This window comes from Trichechus manatus, unplaced genomic scaffold (genome assembly GCF_000243295.1).
Source record: "Trichechus manatus latirostris isolate Lorelei unplaced genomic scaffold, TriManLat1.0 scaffold00001, whole genome shotgun sequence".
NCBI classification, from domain to species: domain Eukaryota; kingdom Metazoa; phylum Chordata; class Mammalia; order Sirenia; family Trichechidae; genus Trichechus; species Trichechus manatus.
This window is the reverse complement of record NW_004443937.1, coordinates 27,540,292-27,556,653: the sequence shown is the minus strand read 5'-3', so window position 1 is coordinate 27,556,653 and position 16,362 is coordinate 27,540,292. Positions and strand designations below refer to the sequence as shown.

The 16,362-nt window shown below is 60.1% G+C and overlaps 2 protein-coding genes across 3 annotated transcripts in view; both read left to right on the top strand.

The window, feature by feature from the left end:
* Window positions 1-13,992, top strand: part of COL7A1 (collagen type VII alpha 1 chain) — a 34,607-nt gene extending 20,615 nt beyond the window's left edge. Inside the window, exons 65-117 of the mRNA XM_004368722.1 lie at window positions 811-846; window positions 921-956; window positions 1,065-1,160; window positions 1,250-1,285; window positions 1,379-1,414; window positions 1,522-1,569; window positions 1,922-1,957; window positions 2,086-2,208; window positions 2,292-2,492; window positions 2,590-2,625; window positions 2,709-2,762; window positions 2,929-2,997; window positions 3,072-3,116; window positions 3,220-3,282; window positions 3,442-3,486; window positions 3,880-3,915; window positions 4,063-4,098; window positions 4,248-4,292; window positions 4,510-4,542; window positions 4,627-4,689; window positions 4,816-4,851; window positions 4,932-5,012; window positions 5,148-5,216; window positions 5,354-5,389; window positions 5,470-5,511; window positions 5,690-5,734; window positions 5,823-5,867; window positions 6,566-6,601; window positions 6,685-6,744; window positions 6,880-6,987; window positions 7,169-7,240; window positions 7,404-7,439; window positions 7,685-7,744; window positions 7,861-7,905; window positions 8,209-8,244; window positions 8,358-8,393; window positions 8,473-8,529; window positions 8,676-8,747; window positions 9,232-9,303; window positions 9,558-9,593; window positions 9,929-10,009; window positions 10,252-10,305; window positions 10,382-10,435; window positions 10,510-10,572; window positions 11,016-11,078; window positions 11,183-11,299; window positions 11,487-11,564; window positions 11,658-11,711; window positions 11,880-11,928; window positions 12,934-12,966; window positions 13,113-13,199; window positions 13,446-13,538; window positions 13,700-13,992. Of these exons, the coding sequence (XP_004368779.1) occupies window positions 811-846; window positions 921-956; window positions 1,065-1,160; window positions 1,250-1,285; window positions 1,379-1,414; window positions 1,522-1,569; window positions 1,922-1,957; window positions 2,086-2,208; window positions 2,292-2,492; window positions 2,590-2,625; window positions 2,709-2,762; window positions 2,929-2,997; window positions 3,072-3,116; window positions 3,220-3,282; window positions 3,442-3,486; window positions 3,880-3,915; window positions 4,063-4,098; window positions 4,248-4,292; window positions 4,510-4,542; window positions 4,627-4,689; window positions 4,816-4,851; window positions 4,932-5,012; window positions 5,148-5,216; window positions 5,354-5,389; window positions 5,470-5,511; window positions 5,690-5,734; window positions 5,823-5,867; window positions 6,566-6,601; window positions 6,685-6,744; window positions 6,880-6,987; window positions 7,169-7,240; window positions 7,404-7,439; window positions 7,685-7,744; window positions 7,861-7,905; window positions 8,209-8,244; window positions 8,358-8,393; window positions 8,473-8,529; window positions 8,676-8,747; window positions 9,232-9,303; window positions 9,558-9,593; window positions 9,929-10,009; window positions 10,252-10,305; window positions 10,382-10,435; window positions 10,510-10,572; window positions 11,016-11,078; window positions 11,183-11,299; window positions 11,487-11,564; window positions 11,658-11,711; window positions 11,880-11,928; window positions 12,934-12,966; window positions 13,113-13,199; window positions 13,446-13,538; window positions 13,700-13,992 (3,372 nt within the window). The remainder of the gene's footprint in view (window positions 1-810; window positions 847-920; window positions 957-1,064; window positions 1,161-1,249; window positions 1,286-1,378; window positions 1,415-1,521; window positions 1,570-1,921; window positions 1,958-2,085; window positions 2,209-2,291; window positions 2,493-2,589; window positions 2,626-2,708; window positions 2,763-2,928; window positions 2,998-3,071; window positions 3,117-3,219; window positions 3,283-3,441; window positions 3,487-3,879; window positions 3,916-4,062; window positions 4,099-4,247; window positions 4,293-4,509; window positions 4,543-4,626; window positions 4,690-4,815; window positions 4,852-4,931; window positions 5,013-5,147; window positions 5,217-5,353; window positions 5,390-5,469; window positions 5,512-5,689; window positions 5,735-5,822; window positions 5,868-6,565; window positions 6,602-6,684; window positions 6,745-6,879; window positions 6,988-7,168; window positions 7,241-7,403; window positions 7,440-7,684; window positions 7,745-7,860; window positions 7,906-8,208; window positions 8,245-8,357; window positions 8,394-8,472; window positions 8,530-8,675; window positions 8,748-9,231; window positions 9,304-9,557; window positions 9,594-9,928; window positions 10,010-10,251; window positions 10,306-10,381; window positions 10,436-10,509; window positions 10,573-11,015; window positions 11,079-11,182; window positions 11,300-11,486; window positions 11,565-11,657; window positions 11,712-11,879; window positions 11,929-12,933; window positions 12,967-13,112; window positions 13,200-13,445; window positions 13,539-13,699) is intronic.
* A 2,024-nt stretch (window positions 13,993-16,016) lies between these two features.
* The window catches only part of PFKFB4 (6-phosphofructo-2-kinase/fructose-2,6-biphosphatase 4), a 31,717-nt gene continuing 31,371 nt past the window's right edge, over window positions 16,017-16,362 (top strand). Inside the window, exon 1 of one of the 2 annotated variants that reach the window (XM_004368498.3) lies at window positions 16,017-16,132. In XM_004368498.3, the coding sequence (XP_004368555.1) occupies window positions 16,099-16,132 (34 nt within the window). In that variant the 5' untranslated portion in view covers window positions 16,017-16,098. The remainder of the gene's footprint in view (window positions 16,133-16,362) is intronic. The other variant, XM_023726670.1, reaches the window with a different exon arrangement.

The following is a 16,362-nucleotide window of genomic DNA, read 5'->3' as shown; positions in this document are numbered from 1 at the left end:
TTCCGGGTGCACACGCGTGCAGCCTTGCAGACAGACACGTGATGAATAAGGCGGACATGCTGGCTTGTGCCCGGATGGACCTACACAGGCTGAAATAAGCCACAGCCACAGGTACAGGCTAAGGGCCACAGATGCAGTCGACACATACGGGCACTGGCGTGAAGATCCATTCGGGGACACTTGGAGACACACTGACACTCAGACATCTCCGCCTAGACTCACGGATATGTGCTAAGACACAGACTCAGAGCCACATACGGACCTGGGCAGGACCACATCCATGGCCCTGGCATGTGACACGTGCTGGGACATGTGGACACATGCATTTATACCCACATACACATGCCATACACATAGACTTGCAGACAGATGCCCAGACACACAGACAGCTCTCCAGGCACCAGGGACATACAGACACATGTCCAGCCCATGGATACACACATAAGCCTGTGCCAAGACGTGCAGACAGGTTGAGACGCCGTCGCCCACCAGGATAACAGACCCATGTGTACACGTGCTAAGACACACACACCCAGCACACGCAGACACTCACCCGCCCAGAAGTACATAGATGTGTAGTTCTATCCAGAAGCCCAGAAGCCGGAGGCCATGTGCAGTGACTTGCTGAGGAGAGCAGACACACCCTTAGACGTGAACCAGCTCACTCAGACGGTCGCAGGCCACACTCTAAGACACGCAGAGGCATGGAGCAATGGGCACAGACAGACAGTCATCTGAGATCTGCCAAGACAGAGTCTTGTAGCCAGACACTGGGAAATGTTTGGGCTGATGTGAGTCCTCTGCCCACAGGGAGAAGCCGGGGAGCCCGGAGAAGACGGGAGGAAGGTAAAGACCTTCTGCCTCGGGTCTGCTCTGACCTTAGATTGTGGCCATGTCTGAAGCACTCTTGTCTTCCTTAGGGAGAGAAGGGAGATTCGGGTGCCCCTGGGAGAAATGTAAGTGCTGACTCTCCTGCGCCCTCTGACCCCCGACCCTAACTCCGAGAGATATGGCTCCACCCTTTCTTGGAATCAGGGTCCTGATGCTGGCTGCATGCTCCACAGGGTTATGATGGCCCCAAGGGTGAGCGTGGAGCTCCTGGTAGCCCCGGACTCCAGGGCCCCCCAGGCCTCCCAGGGCAGATAGGCCCCTCTGGCCAGGTAAGTGTCCAGGGTAGTTCTGGGACTTGGGAGCAACAGGGGCCACTGCGATTTCATGTGTGACTCCTTTGTCTTCTGTCATGTCTCAGGGTTTTCCTGGTGTCCCAGGAAATGTGGGCCCCAAGGTGAGTGTGCATATGTTGGGTAGGGGTGTGGTGAGGGGCTGACCAGAGTTGGGGGGCATTTCTCCCACCTGGCTGATTATTCTCTGTTCTCAGGGTGACCGTGGGGAGACTGGATCCAAAGGAGAACCGGTGAGGCCCCCACCTTTTTCACCTTCCCAGGTGGCCACAGCTCCCGTATATGTGCACACACACGCCCCACAAGCTGGTCCTAGTGACTTGTCTCTTGGTCTCTCCAGGGCCTCCCTGGAGACCGTGGCCTGAGAGGAGAACCTGGGAGCATTGCGGTGAGTGAACCTTGGGACCCGACTCTTGACTCTTATCTGCATACCCATACGGGCCTCCTCTCCATCCCCTTGCCCTTGCCGTGAGGCCCCTGGTCCTGTCTTGTGTGCTCAGCCCCCTGCCCCACTGGGGATCCTGTAGCCTACACCCAGAAGAATCTGGGCAATAGGGACAGGCCAGTAAGGGGCTCCCAGCTTACAGTGGTCCTGAGCCAGGCCTCAACCAAGAGGTAAAGGGTATTCTGGGCACGAGGCCTGGGGAGGTGGGCATGCAGTCTGTATCTGGGGGCAGTGTGGGGCAGGAGGCAGGGACTTCTTCTCCGTGGGCAGCTTCTCAGCCAGCCTGTGTCCTCAGAATGTGGAGCGGTCACTGGAAGCTGTTGGCATCAAGGTAAGCTGTTTGGGGACTGGGGGTGGGCGCAAGTGGGGGCCCCATGGGGCAAGTAGTGCCCACAGGACCCAGGGGGTGGGTGCTTGCAGTTTCGAACCCTGCTTCTCTGACTCTTCGCCATCTCTCAGATGTCTGCTCTGCGGGAGATTGTGGAGACCTGGGATGAGAGCTCCGGCAGCTTCCTGCCTGTGCCTGAACGGCTTCGTGGCCCCAAGGGGGAGCCAGGAGAGCGGGGACCCTTGGGCAAGGAGGTAACTGGTGGCCATTCAGTGGGATGTGCCCCATGGAGGGTGTGCTTGTATGGCCACCAGCATTCACTCTTCTGCTCCTCCAGGGCCCCATTGGTTTTCCTGGAGAACGCGGGCTGAAAGGAGATCATGGAGACCCTGGTCCTCAGGGCCCGCCGGGCCTGGCCCTTGGGGAGAGGGGCCCCCCTGGGCCTCCTGGCCTTGCTGGGGAGCCTGGAAAGCCTGGTATTCCTGGACTCCCAGGTCGGGCTGGGAGTGTGGGAGAAGCAGGAAGGCCAGGAGAGAGGGTGAGCTGGGACTGGCCCGGGGAGGGCCGGGGAAGCAGGGTCAGGAAGGGTTGGACTCCCCATGGATGTAGCCTACACCCTGCTATTTACATTCCAGGGAGAACGGGGAGAGAAGGGAGAGCGTGGAGAACAGGTGAGTTGGGATGGGGCTTCTTGGGGCAGGGGCTATCTGGAGGCTGTGCTGAGGCAGCCACCCCGTTTCCTTCTTTTTTGCAGGGCAGAGATGGCCCTCCTGGCCTTCCTGGACCCCCAGGCCCCCCTGGCCCCAAGGTGATCACCCCAGCCCTGCCCTGGGTCTGTGTCTGCTATCACCAGGAGGCCACCCTTGGCCTGGGCCCCAGAAGCCTCCATGTGTCTCTGGCCCCAGAACTCTCTGCAACCCTGTGATCTGCGATGACCCCTTGAAGTCTCTGTGACCTTGACTTTGTGCTTGTAGGTGTCCGTGGATGAGCCAGGTCCTGGACTCTCTGGAAAACAAGGACCCCCTGGACTCAAGGGCGCTAAGGTCAGTGTGTGGGATCAACCCGTGGGTCCCCTTGTCATGGCACCAGGGCCTGACTTGATACCTCATCCCCACAGGGGGAGCCAGGCAGCGATGGCGACCGAGGCCCCAAAGGAGACAGGGTGAGGCCTCCCACCCACCATGTGTTTCCCCTCCTCTACGGGTGGGTACGTACATGGGTGCATGGAAGGAACAGGGGCTTCAGGAACGACACTCCATTTGCAGGGCGTGCCAGGCATCAAGGGAGACCGGGGAGAGTCTGGAGAGAGGGGTCTTGCTGGCATCCGGGTGAGTCCTTGCCCACAGGTCACACGTGTACAGGAACACGGCTGTCCTATGTGCAGGGCAGGGTCTGCGCTGCCTGGGATTGTCGAGGGGGATGGTGGGTGGAGGAGAAGCTGGAGCTAGGGGGCAGGGGCAGCGTGGCCTTAAACCTATTCTCTCCAGGGTCTACCAGGAGAGCAGGGCGTGGCTGGGCCTGAAGGGAAGCCGGTGAGTGGTAGGAGGGGTGGCCTGGCCCAGGCTCTGGGGAATGGCAGCCTTCAGGAACCAAAGCCTCTCCCGCCCCCTGCTGCGCGCGCGTGCGTGTGTGCGTGTGTCTGTGTCTGTGTGTGTGTCTCTGTGTGTGTGTGAGAGAGGTGGGCTGTGCCCGCGTGTGTGCAGATGTATGATGTCTGAGAGAGGAGGGCCGTCTGTGTGCGCAGACCACCGTGTTACCATGTCCACGGGTGCCTGGTGATCTCAGCAGTGGCCAGCATGGTGAAGGGCTGTGCCTGGGAGGGGTGGGGACCTGGAAGTGAGCCCTCCAGGCCAGGGCTCCCTGAGGGTGGAGACAGGCTCAAGGGAGGCCCAGATTGAGGCTCAGCAGCCCCCTTCTCTATCTAGGGCCTGCAGGGTGAGAGAGGAGCCCCTGGCCCCATGGTGAGTACCCCAGAACCCTCGCCCTTCTTGCTCCCATCCTGTGCCCAGCCTCTACAATGCACAGTGTTGCCTCAGTTTCCCTGGTGGGGTGGAACTGACTCTTCTCAGACTCTTCAGTCTTCTTCAAACTCTTTCTCTCCCCAACAGGGTGGCCGTGGAGACCCCGGACCGCCAGGTGCCCCGGTGAGTGACAGAGAGAGGACTGCCTGGTGGGGGTCAGGGAGGGATGGGACGGACATTAGTCCCCGTGAGCCAGGCCTGGTTTACGTCAATCCCTGAGCCCAGATCCAGAACTCTGACCCCTGCCTCCTGTCCTTGACACTTTTCTCCAGGGTCTTGCTGGCCCCTCTGGCCCCCAGGGACCTTCCGGCCTGAAGGTGAGTGCGGGCGCGTGCAGGTATGTGGATGGGAGGAGGCTCCATTGAGCCGTGTCTGCAACTCAGACATCTGCCATCCTCCTGGGGTGTCACTGCCTTGGAGTGAGGCTGAACGCCAAGCTGCCCCCCAACCCTGTGCACGTGGGGTGGGAGTGGACTTGGCGGTGGGGAGCCTCTTGTCCATCTATGGGATCATGTAGTCTCTGGGCCTTTGCAGGGGGAGCCTGGAGAGACAGGACCACCAGGACGGGTGAGTGGCCCAACTCATGGGTTAGGATCACAGCAGGATGGGTCGGGTGGGGTTGGGGCTGCCCTAAAGTTTTTCTCCCCACAGGGCTTGCCTGGACCTACTGGGGCTGTGGGATTGCCTGGTCCCCCGGGCCCTTCAGGCCTTGTGGTAAGTGAGTTCCCTGTGGTCCCTGCAGGGACACCATGTCCCTGCCCCCTGGGTCCCATGTTCTCCCATGTCCTCCTTTGTCCCTTGCCCCATGTCCCCTGTCACATCTGACTTGTTCCTCCTCAGGGTCCGCAGGGGGCACCAGGTTTGCCTGGACAAGTGGTGAGTCCTGGGTGCTAGTGGCTGGGCTCCAGGGTTTAAGGGTCAGCGGACAGGCTCCTGACAGAGCTCCTCCCTCTCAGGGGGAGACGGGGAAGCCCGGAGCCCCAGGTCGCGATGGTGCCAGTGGAAGAGATGGAGACAGAGGAGCCCCTGGTGTGCCGGTGTGTTTAAGGGGGAGTGTGCTGCAGGCCCGTCATGGGGCCCAGTGCCCAGCTGTGTGCCTGGAGGAGGAGGGGGTGCGGCAGCAGGGGCAGGGTACCAGAGAGGCACGCCTTCTTCACACTGCTTTGCCATAGGGGCCACCAGGTCTGCCCGGCCCTGTCGGACCCAAAGGAGAGCCTGGACCCATGGGGGCCCCTGGACAGGTGATCTTTGGCCCTGACTCCCACCTCAGCCCCAGCTCCTCTTCCCACTCCTTGTTTCCTCTTCCCCTCTGGAGACTGCAGGGCAGGGGTGGGAGAAGGGAGGGGGCTGGGAACTTCACTAGGCATTTCCCCCCCAGGCTGTGGTCGGGCCCCCTGGAGCAAAGGGAGAGAAGGTGAGTGAGTGGGGGACCTAGACGGGGAGGGGGCCAAGTGGTGGGAGCCAGGGAGCCCCCTGACCCCTCTCCCTTATCAGGGAGCCCCTGGAGGCCTTGCTGGAGACCTGGTGGGCGAGCCGGTGAGTGTGGAACCTCTGACAGCAGATGACCTTTGACCCGTAGTTTACCCACCCCTCATGACCCCTTAATCTCCATAATCTGCCCCACATCTGACCCCTGGCCTCATGCTTCCCTCCTTGAGTCTCATCTACCTGTAGCCCTGATGCTTTCCTTGCCTCCTGACCCCCATCTCTACAGGGAGCCAAAGGTGACCGAGGACTGCCAGGGCTGCGGGGAGAGAAGGTGAGGTGGGCCTGGCTCAGGGCCTGTGTGCTGGGCAGAGAGGGATGAGACTGGGCGGCCAGACCCCCTCACCATCCCTTCTGTGCAGGGTGATGCCGGCCATGCAGGGGAGCCTGGAGACCCTGGGGAAGATGTGAGTGTGGGATCTGGGCCAGTCTGAGCCCAGGTGGAGGAGTGGGATGGTGGACATGAGGGGCCATTATGGGGGCTGTGCACATACATGTCTGAACCCCTAAAGCTGGCAGCATCTTCCAGTATTCGGGACCCTGCTCCTTAGGGCATACAGGAGTCATGCGTCCTTGGTTTCCACTCTGCCAGAGGTTGGGAACCCTATCTTTGCTTCCATGTGTCTGTCTTTTGTCCACGTTCCTCATCAGGTCTGAGCACGTGTGTGTGCTCCTGTCTGATCTCCTGAGTCTCAGGACACATCTGAGTTCTTTGAGGCTGATCCTAGGCTATGTGTTTATAATCCTCCCCTCCCCCATCTGTTCCCATGTATCTGAGTTCATGGTCACATCTAAGCTCCCTGTGAGGGGACACATCTGGGCCTGTCTGCATTAGTGTACTCCTGTCTGAACGCCCACGTATCCGTGTTCACATCGGTGGTCCCGTATGTCTGTGCTCATGTGTGAGGGCCACGGGTCTGTAGTCTTGCCTGGACTCCCACGGCCCTGTGGTCACGTCCAAGCCTCTGTGAGCCAATCCTTGGTCACGTGTCTGTGCTCCCATGTGTCTGTGATCACATCCAAGCTCCCGTGGGAATATTTGGGCCACGTCTCGGGTCTGTGGTCATGTTCCTGCCCTCTGAACTGCTGTTTACTTTCTTTTTAGGGTCAGAAAGGGGGTCCAGGACTGAAGGGCCAAAAGGTACATGTACTCTAAAGAGTCCCTGCTGGGGGTCATGGCCTTCAGACTCCCTGAGCCTGATCTCATCCTGCTTGCACTCGCAGGGTGACCCAGGAGTCGGGATCCAGGGCCCCCCTGGGCCAGCTGGTCCTCCAGGTATGAAGGTGAGTCAATGTCCATCACCAGTGGTGCGGGCAGGGGGCAGAGAGGCCCCTGGAGATGGAGGAAGAGGGGGTTCTGGGTCAGTCCTGGGGGGCAGTCTGCAGGGACCACTCCTCCCTTTGCTGTCTGTGTTTCAGGGAGACTTGGGCCTCCCCGGGCCCCCCGGCGCTCCTGGTGTCGTCGGATTCCCTGGTCAGACAGGCCCTCGAGGAGAGATGGGTCAGCCCGGCCCCAGCGGAGAGCGGGTGAGGGGCTGCGAGCAGCATGGGGGGACTTGGGACTGGCTTCAGGACCTCTGAATCCAGGGGCGGGTGAGGAGGAGGAAGGGACCCAGGACCTGTCTTGGGGACTGTCAGTCTTGGGGGATGCAGGAGAAGGAGGGGTCCCAGGTTACTTTCTGCATCTCTTGCCCCATTTTTCCGGTAGGGTCTGGCAGGCCTCCCAGGGAGAGAAGGAGCCCCAGGCCCTTTGGGGCCACCTGGACCCCCAGGGTTAGTGGTGAGTAGAAGTACCCCAAGGTCCCACGTGTCTGATTCCCCGCGTGTTGGAGTCTTCTCTGTGAGGGCTTATGCCAGGGACGCTGCCACAGTACACAGCTCGGCATGTGTGTGTGGGCTCTGAGGGGCAGCAGGACCCTCCCCTCACTTACTCTGACCCACAGGGAGTGTCTGGGGCCCCTGGACTCAAAGGAGACAAGGTAGGTGGGGCAATGCTGCCGGCTCTTCCTTATGCCTCTGCTGCCTCCCTCTGACTTCTGCTGGCCCCTGCTACTCCCCGACCTGTGTAACCTCCTTTGACCCCCCAAAACCCTCCATCCCCCACTAATTTTCCCTGACCCTCACTGACTTTCCATGACCTCACTGACCATAATGACGTTTGCACTGAACCCCAATTTCCCTTCATCCCCCTCACTCATCCTGGTGTCCTGCTGATGATCTCCAGGGAGACCCTGGAGCAGGTCTGCCCGGAGCCCGAGGCGAGCGTGGGGAGCCAGGTGTCCGGGTATGTACGTCTTGCTCTGGCAGAGCCCACTGCTAGGGAGCACGCTGGGGCTCCCTTCACTATTCTTGCCTCTGATTCCCAACCTCTGAGTCAATGAACCTGATGTCACCATCCAGGGTGAAGACGGCCGGCCCGGCCAGGAGGGACCCCGAGGACTCATGGTGGGTCCTCTTGGGGAGAGCACCATGCAGTGTGACTCCAGTCCCCTGCTCATGCCCTCTGTGCTCTCAGGGCACCCTCAGCACCTGTCCCCCACATCCTGCTAGTCCCCCCTGACCTTACTCCCTGGGTCACTCTCTGTAGTTCTTCCCCAGTCCCCCGACCCCGGTCCTCCTTGTCTACCCTCTAGTTGTCTTTGTCTCCCTCATTCCCCCAGCCCCCACTAAGCCTCCCCTGCCTCCTGAGTTGTCTCTCCGCTAGTCCTGCCACATTCCCTCAGCTCACAGTCTTCTTCACTCACACAGGGGCCCCCAGGCAGCCGCGGGGAGCATGGGGAGAAGGTGAGAGTGTGGAGAGAAGGTCCCAGGGGATGAATGGGTGTGGAGATGGATCTTGTATTTCAGGGCTGGGGGCTTCCCAGTTTGGGTAGGACTCACATTCTTCCACCCAATAGGGTGACACTGGAACTGCAGGGCTAAAGGGTGACAAGGTGAGTGTGGGCATGGGGGAGGGCGTGGCGGGGAGACTACGGGTGTCCCTGCTTCCTCTGACTGCCCCTTGCTCACCAGGGTGACTCAGCCGTGATTTTGGGGCCTCCGGGGCCACGAGGTGCCAAGGGGGACACGGTGAGTTGGCCTGGTCCATGTGGAAACTGGGTCTCCCTAGGGTTTGGGAGGGTTCCTGTGGAGCTGGGCCCAGGGATCTGAGAGCACAAACCCTCGAAGAGTGAGGGAGCCCCAGCTCCTGACCCTGACTTCTGACCCCAACCCAGGGTGAACGAGGGCCTCGGGGCATAGATGGTGACAAAGGACCTCGGGGAGACACTGGGATCCCTGGAGAGAAGGTATGAGGAAGAGGGGAAGAGGTGGAATGCTCTATATTGGGTCAGGAGGGGGCATCCTGTGGGTTGTGGGGGCTTTCTGGGGGGTCTTTAAGGGCAGGAGAGGGGCTTCTGTGGACTGTAGAAACTCTGTGGGGTGCTCTGAGGATGGAGGCTCTAAAGGGGGCTCAAGGGCTTGGATAAGAGGTAAGGAGGGGAGCTCTGTGGGCTATGGGGCTCTGTGAAGGGCCCTGTGGGAACAGAAGGGGCCTCCTTGGGTGTTAGGGGTGTTCCACGTGGAGTTAGGGGGCCGGTGGTATGGGGAAGGGCAGGAGCTGAGGGTCCTGGGGCGATAAATGAGCCACTCCATGGGCAGGAAGGGATGGGGAGTGGGACGGTCGTGGGAATGACACTGGAGTGCCCTGCCCCCGTTGGTGGGTTCCAGCCTTACTCCCGGCCTCCAGTGTGCTCTAGTCCTGACTGTGTCCTTCTCCTGTTCGCTCCACAGGGTGTCAAGGGGGAGCCTGGCGACAAAGGCTCAGCGGGGTCGCTGGGAGTGCGTGGACTCACGGGACCCAAGGCAAGCCCTTCCCCCAGGCACAGGCCCAGAGCCACGTGCCACACACACTTGTCCCATGTGTGTCCTCTGAGCGTTGAGGGTTTCCAACCTCCCTCGCTGTTGACCACGTGTGTGTTCCCACGTGATCTGTATATGTGGCCTGGGCCCTGACTGCAGAGTCTCCTGGTGGCTGTATGTGCAGCAGGTATGCCAGCACACAGGAGCTCTCGCATTGAAGGGCTGCCCCCAGCCCCCTCTGACTGTGTTTCCCACAGGGCGAGCCTGGTGTTGCAGGGATCCCTGGTGACCTGGTAAGATGACCCTGCTCTGGCAGGGAACCCTCTGTCGCTACCGGGCCCCATTCCCATGGTGGTTGCTGCCCGTGTGCTGGCTTCTAACCTTACAGTGGCCCACTGCTCTCACAGTGTCCTCATGTTACCCAGGGACCCCACCTCCACAGTAGCCATCTGAGGTTCTACCCACGTGGTGACCTCCTGCCCATGATGCCTCTCGTCCCCATGGAAAACACTGTTCTTCCCGTGGCCCTGGCCTCTGATGTAACTCCTGCCCCTCACTAAATCCAAGGTGATTCTCTTTGGTCCCTCACTGACCTTCCCTGGCCCCTCATTGAATCCTCTCCCCTCAGGGACCTCCAGGGAAGGATGGAGCCCCTGGTGTCCGAGGAGACAAAGGAGATGTTGGCTTCATGGGTCCCCGGGGCCTCAAGGTAAGAAGAGAAATTGATTTATTTGTTTTTTTCCTGTTGGAGGGCCTGATGTTGGACGGTGAAGTATCTGGAGTCAGAGGTCAGGGATCTGGGTTCAGATGTTGGGGTATCCAGGGTTGAATGTAGGGTGTTGGGTCAGAGGTTGGAGTGTCTGGGGCCACTTTGGAGATTTGGGTTAAGGGTCAAGGAGTCATAGGATGAGATATCTGGAAGTTGATTTTTCACCTGCTTTCCCCCCTCAGGGCGAACGGGGAGTGAAGGGCGCCTGTGGCCTGGATGGAGAGAAGGGAGACAAGGTACAGAGGTGATGGGGGATGTGGGGAGCCACGGGGCCTGGGGCCTAAGTCTGACCCTTCCACCTGGCACCTGCAGGGAGAAACTGGTTCCCCGGGCCGCCCTGGGCTAGCAGGACGCAAAGGAGAGATGGTGAGTGTGGGGCTCACCCAGAATAGGGAAGGGGTGTGTGGGCCGGGGCCCAGCTCATGTCGCCTCTTCTCCAGGGGGAGCCAGGTGTGCCCGGCCAGTTGGGGACCCCCGGAAGGGAGGGCCTGATCGGTCCCAAGGTACTGGGTCTCTGGACAGTGGATATCATGGGAAGTCATGGTGGGGCATAGGAGGTCATGGTGGGGTCATGGGGGTTTGGGGCCAAGGAAGCTTGTGGGGGTTGGGGGACAGTTGGGGGGTAGAGTGGGGCTGGTCTTGAGGTTTCAGGGTGGGTTGGGGTCATCGGGACAGGAGTCATGGAGACTTAGGGTTAAAGGATAGAATGTGGGGCAGTGGGAGCATGTGGATCCGTATGGGGGAGGCTAGAGTGTCGGTTTAAGGGAAACAGGTAGTCAGGGCAGTAGGTGTTACAGTGGGGTGTTGGGGATCATGGCAGATGGAGGGTCCCATGTTGGTGGGGTCACAGGCGGTTGGGTTGAGGAAGTTGGGGACATTGAACACCCTGAGGGTTGAGCTGAGGGAGGTCTGGGCAAAGGGTCTCTCACACTGCTTCTGTCTCTAGGGCGACCGAGGCTTTGATGGGCAGCCAGGACCCAAGGGTGACCAGGGCGAGAAAGGGGAGCGGGTGAGTTATAGCCAAGGTCATGGTGAATTGAGGGGAGCGTGCTTCCTGGGAGTGGGCCCATCTTTGGGTGCTCTGATCATTTACCTTGACCTATCTCTCCCCAGGGGCCCCCAGGAATTGGAGGCTTCCCAGGCCCCAAGGGCAATGATGGCTCCAGTGGTCCACCTGGACCACCTGGCAGTGTTGGTCCCAAAGGTCCCGAAGGACTTCAGGGCCAGAAGGTAAGAGGCCCCACCTCTGACCCCTGATCCCTGAACCACCCTGACCCTTATAACCTTGCTGACCCCTCACCCTGCAACTCATCCCCCAATCTCCCTGACCCAACTTCTGAACCCATGATCCCCAACTTTCCTAACTTCTGACCCCCACTGCCTCTGACCCTGCTTACTTGGTTCTTGTGTCTGACAGGGTGAGCGGGGACCCCCTGGAGAGAGTGTGGTGGGGGCCCCTGGAGCCCCTGGGACCCCTGGCGAGAGGGGGGAGCAGGTGAGTGGGGATTCTTGGGCTTGGGGTTGGGAATTGGAGTGACCTCTGGTGTCCCGAGATCAGAGGTCACAGCCCGGTCCCTGTCACATGTAGGGGCGGCCGGGGCCCGCTGGTCCCCGTGGTGAGAAAGGAGAAGCTGCACTGACGGTGAGTGTGGGCGGGGCGGGTAGAGCGCGGCCTCCTGCACCCAACACCCTGACCCCTGGGCTCTGGGCCCCTGACTTGCTGCTCTCCCTCTGCGATCCCTGCATAACGTGCCCCATGTCTTCCTGTGAGCCTTGGGTTCTTCATGTTGCATGTGGTCTTGTCTCCCAGGAGGATGACATTCGGGGCTTTGTGCGTCAGGAGATGAGTCAGCATTGTGGTGAGTGGAGCTAAGCCCCGAGTCTCCTGGGACCCATTCCCACCCATCCTAGCATGCCTAGACAGGGCAGACAGGGTGCCCAGGCACAGGCAGCAAGCAGCCAAGGAGATGGGCGGACACGGATGGCTATTCAGGACACACTTGCTAAAGGGCAGACGTACTGACAGAACACCGCCAGCCAGACACACACTAATGGACAGACATGCAGGTGGACACACGTACGGACAGACATGCTGACAGACCTTTCCTCAAACGAAGACACACGGGCAGATGTGGATGGACACATAGGACACTTCCTGGTGCCTGCAGTAATGGGTAGACACCCAAGGGGACATGGGCCTGACAGACTCACAGGTGGCGTCCATGCTGCTGGAGTGGGGACAGTGAACACACAGGCAGAGCCCACAGACAGACGGATACACAGGAAGTCACATGCCCTGATAGATGGCCACACCCAGCAGGCAGACAGTCCGAGAGGTGGGCACATGGGCTGCTGGGCCTCCTTTTTCCTGGATGCCCAGTGTGGGTATGGTGTGGTAGGGAGAAGCATGGGGGTGGGAGCAGAGCTGGTCCCTCTGGGCCTGACATGGAGCCAGGCGGGGCGGTGATGGCCCTGAGAGGCATCAGAAAGTGAAGCTCCTCTCTTCCCATCTCTCTCTACCTGTGACTGCTTTCACTCTCTCTGATCCTGGCTCTTGTCCCCCCCACCCGCCATCTTGTTTCTGACTCTCTCTTTCTGTGTCTCTTGCCATTTGTTGGTCTCTTCCCAACGTCTCTGTTCTTTGTCTCTCTGTTTATTCTTCCTGTGTCTTTCTTCTTCTCTTTCTCCCTCTGTCTCTGCTTCCGACCCTTTCTCTTCTCCTTTCTCCTATCTCTCTCCTGCTGTCTCTCTGTTCCTCTCTACTTCCTTCTGTCATTCTCGCTTTCTCTATATCTCTCTGCTTTTCTCCGTCTTTCTCTCTCTGTCTCTTGGTCTCTGTCATTGTCTCTCTCTGCCCCCTCCAGCTTGCCAGGGCCAGTTCATCACGTCTGGATCATGTGAGTAGTTTTCTGGAGTCCCTTCTTCCAGGTTTTCCTCACCTTAGGCCCTGTCCTGCCCATCACCTGGGTGCTCTCAGCAGGGGCTTGGCTGGGGGGTTGCCATACTGACTCCAGGGCCCTGCGGCCCTCGCTCTTTGCTCCAGGGCCCCTGCCTAGTTATGCTGCAGACACTGCCGGCCCACAGCTCCACCGTGTGCCCGTGCTCCGAGTGTCTCATGCAGAGGAGGAAGGTGAGGATGGCTGGGCCCATGGTGCATGTGCAGGTGGGGTACAGACACACACACACGTGGGTGCTCATGTGTGCAAGCAGGGCACGTGCCCTGTACACAGGTCCACATGCAGGGCACATGCATGAACACTCTTGTGCACACATGTGGGGAGATGGGTGTGCCCGCCCTGCCCTGAGCACCAGGGTTGGGTGGCACGAACCTGGCCCAGCAGCAGCCCCACTCACAGCACACCCACCCTGCACCCAGGCCAGCTGCCCCCCGAGGATGACGAGTTCTCGGAGTACTCTGAGTATTCTGTGGATGAATACAAGAACCTTGAGGCTCCCTGGAAAGGTGAGGGTGAGGATGGGGGCACTGAGCCCAGGGAGGTCTGAGTAGGGGCAGATAGCCATCTCTGCTTCCATCTCCTCTCTGCTGACCTCTCACTGACCCTCCATCCCTCTCTGACCCCATTCTACTTCCTGCCGCCCCTGCTGACCTCTGACCCTCACTGGCCCCAGATCCTTGCTTGCTGCCACTGGACGAGGGCTCCTGTACTGCCTACACCCTGCGCTGGTATCACCGGGCTGTGGCAGGTGGCACAGGAGCCTGTCGCCCCTTCGTCTATGGCGGCTGTGGAGGCAATGACAACCGTTTCGAGACCCATGAGGCTTGTGAGCGCCGCTGCCCGCCCCGGGTGGTCCAGAGCCAGGGCACAGGTATGGCCCTACCCCTGCTGCAGTTGGGGACTGGGCACCGGGCCTACCCAGATCAGCTCCCGGGTGAGGAGCCCCCAGACCAGAGTCCTGGGTGAGATCCTGGATCCTCTCCGACTGGGGGACCTGGAACAGACCACCAGATCAGAGAACTGAACACAGAAGCCCAGCTGTGGAGTCCCCAGTGTGGTCCCCCTCCGTGCTCTCTCCTTTAAAGACCTGAATGTGGAGCCCCTCTGAGACCAGAGCCCCACTCCCTGTTGTCGCCTCAGCTCTGTGCCACATTGATGCCTTGCCCATGTGTTTCTGGGACCTATATGTTGGGTGAGAAGGTCAGATGACTAAAGGCCGTTCCCATCCACCCCACCCAGGTGCTGCCCAGAGCTGAGGCCCAGATAATGAGCTGAAGTTCGGCGTCCCCTGGAGGAGTCTGGGTCCCGGCAAGACCCTGCGGTCCCTCCCCTTGGTGCTAGAGGCCTGTACGCACGTGAGCGTGCATGAGCGTGTCCGTTATTTCAGTGACTTGGTCCCGTGGGTCTGGCCTTGCCCCCTGTGGACAAACCCCCATTGTGGCTCCTGCCTCCCTGGCAGCTGACTCACTGTGGGGGTGGCTGTGGGCAGTGAGAGGATGTGACTGGCGTCTGACCTGCCCTTTGACCCAAGCCTGTGATGACATGGTGCTGATTCTGGGGGGCATTAAAGCTGCTGTTTTCAAAGACCCCTGTTGTGATTCTTTGGGGAGATGTTTGGACAGGGCTTCCCCCGGAGGGGGGGTCAGAACTGTCCTGTGTGGGTGCCGAGCCCCCCTGCCCAACCTTGATCCCTGTAACCCTTAGTCCTCAACTTGTCTCCAGAAAGTAATAGATTGGGTGGGGGCTGAGGATGTGTCCTGGCTGCCCCCCAGAGGGGATGAGTCACAGGTGGGGGGCTGCCTCAGGCCAGGAAACATGGCCCAGTCCCCAACCCAGGGGGCAGAGGGAGATAAATGGGCCCTGAGGTGGGGCAGAGGGTCAGACCACAGAACAGCATTGCTTGGCCCCAGTCCCAGGCAGACCCAGAGGCCCCAACTTACCCCCGAGGAGGTCGAGGTAGGACTGGTGTCTGATTGGGATGAGCAGGGTCTTGGGGATTGAGCGAACCTGGGGGTTGGGTTAGTGGAGGTCTCTGAGCCTGGGGATGACGGTCTGGGATCTCTGACTGTCTCTCTTCCTCAAGGGCTCCTGGTCCTGCCCTTCTCTGAACTGGATCTCCTGCAAGCTCTCTTGTTCAGAACCACGGTCTCTTGTCCCTCTGTGCTTCTCTCTGTTTCTTTGAATCTCTTTATTTCCATCATTCTGCATGTCTCTGGAATGGCTCCTGTCTCTTTCTCTTTCTCCTCCAGTCTCCCTGACTTTCCCCTGTCCCCGTCTCTTTCCTCTCATTCCCTTTTCTCTCTCTCTCTGTCTCTCTATTTTTATCTCTGTCACCCTCTGTCTCTGTGCTTCTATCTCTCCGTCTCTTATTCTTCTTCTCACTCTGTCTCTCCGGCCCCTTTCTCTGTTTGGATTTTCTCTGTCTCACACTGTCTCTGTCTCTCTTTGTCCCCAGCCTGGCCTCTCTAATCTCGCTCTTGGCCTCTCCCTCTTATTCTCGCCGTCCCCCTCTCCCCCTCTGCCTCTCTGTTCCCATTACCTGTCTCTGTCTACGGCTCATAGCTGACTGGAGGAGCCTTGGCCTCAGCCTGTTTTCTCTTCACAGCCTGACCACGCAATGACAAGGTGGGCTCTGCTGGTGCTGATGGCCCTGATGCTAGCGCAGACCACCCTGGCTAGAGATGGGAGGTGGGACTGACTTTCTGTCCAGTGTGGACAGGCTTGCCTGGGGAGGAGGCAGAAGCTCTGGGCAGTGTACACAACACAACCCCAGCTGCGGATGAGGGCAGACACGGGCAGTGTGGACAGCTCTGGCTGGAGAGAGAGGCCGTGCTGGGGGGAGCGGGACTGCCCGTGATGGGGGCCCTGACATTGGCCGCCGCATGGGTAGAGGCTGCGGAGCTGCCCTGGAGAGCGGGCCTAGGGCGGGGCTGGGAGAGGCGGGGCCACAGGGCAGCCTGCGACTGTCTTCCTAGCAGCCGGCGGGCGGGGTTGCCCAGACTCCGAAGTCAGGGGGGTAGCTCTGGCCAGTTCGCTCGCAGGGTGGACAGAGGCACGGAACAAGGCAGCTCCATGACGGACCCGGAGCCAGGGAACCGCGGGCGGGGTAGGCGCGGGGAGGCGTGGGGAGGGTGGGGGGATTGGGAAGAGACCTGGGTGAAGTATGGGTGGTGGTGGAGGGGGCGCTAGGACACTGGGGATCTCTCCCGTTTTGGGGGTGCTCTGAGGGGACGTCAGTCTGTCAGTGGCAGGGAGCAGGGGGAACACTTGCCTTTCGGGGGAAAGGGGGCTGGGCCCGGGGAGCTATAAATAGCGTCTTCCTCCAGCTCAGGGGAA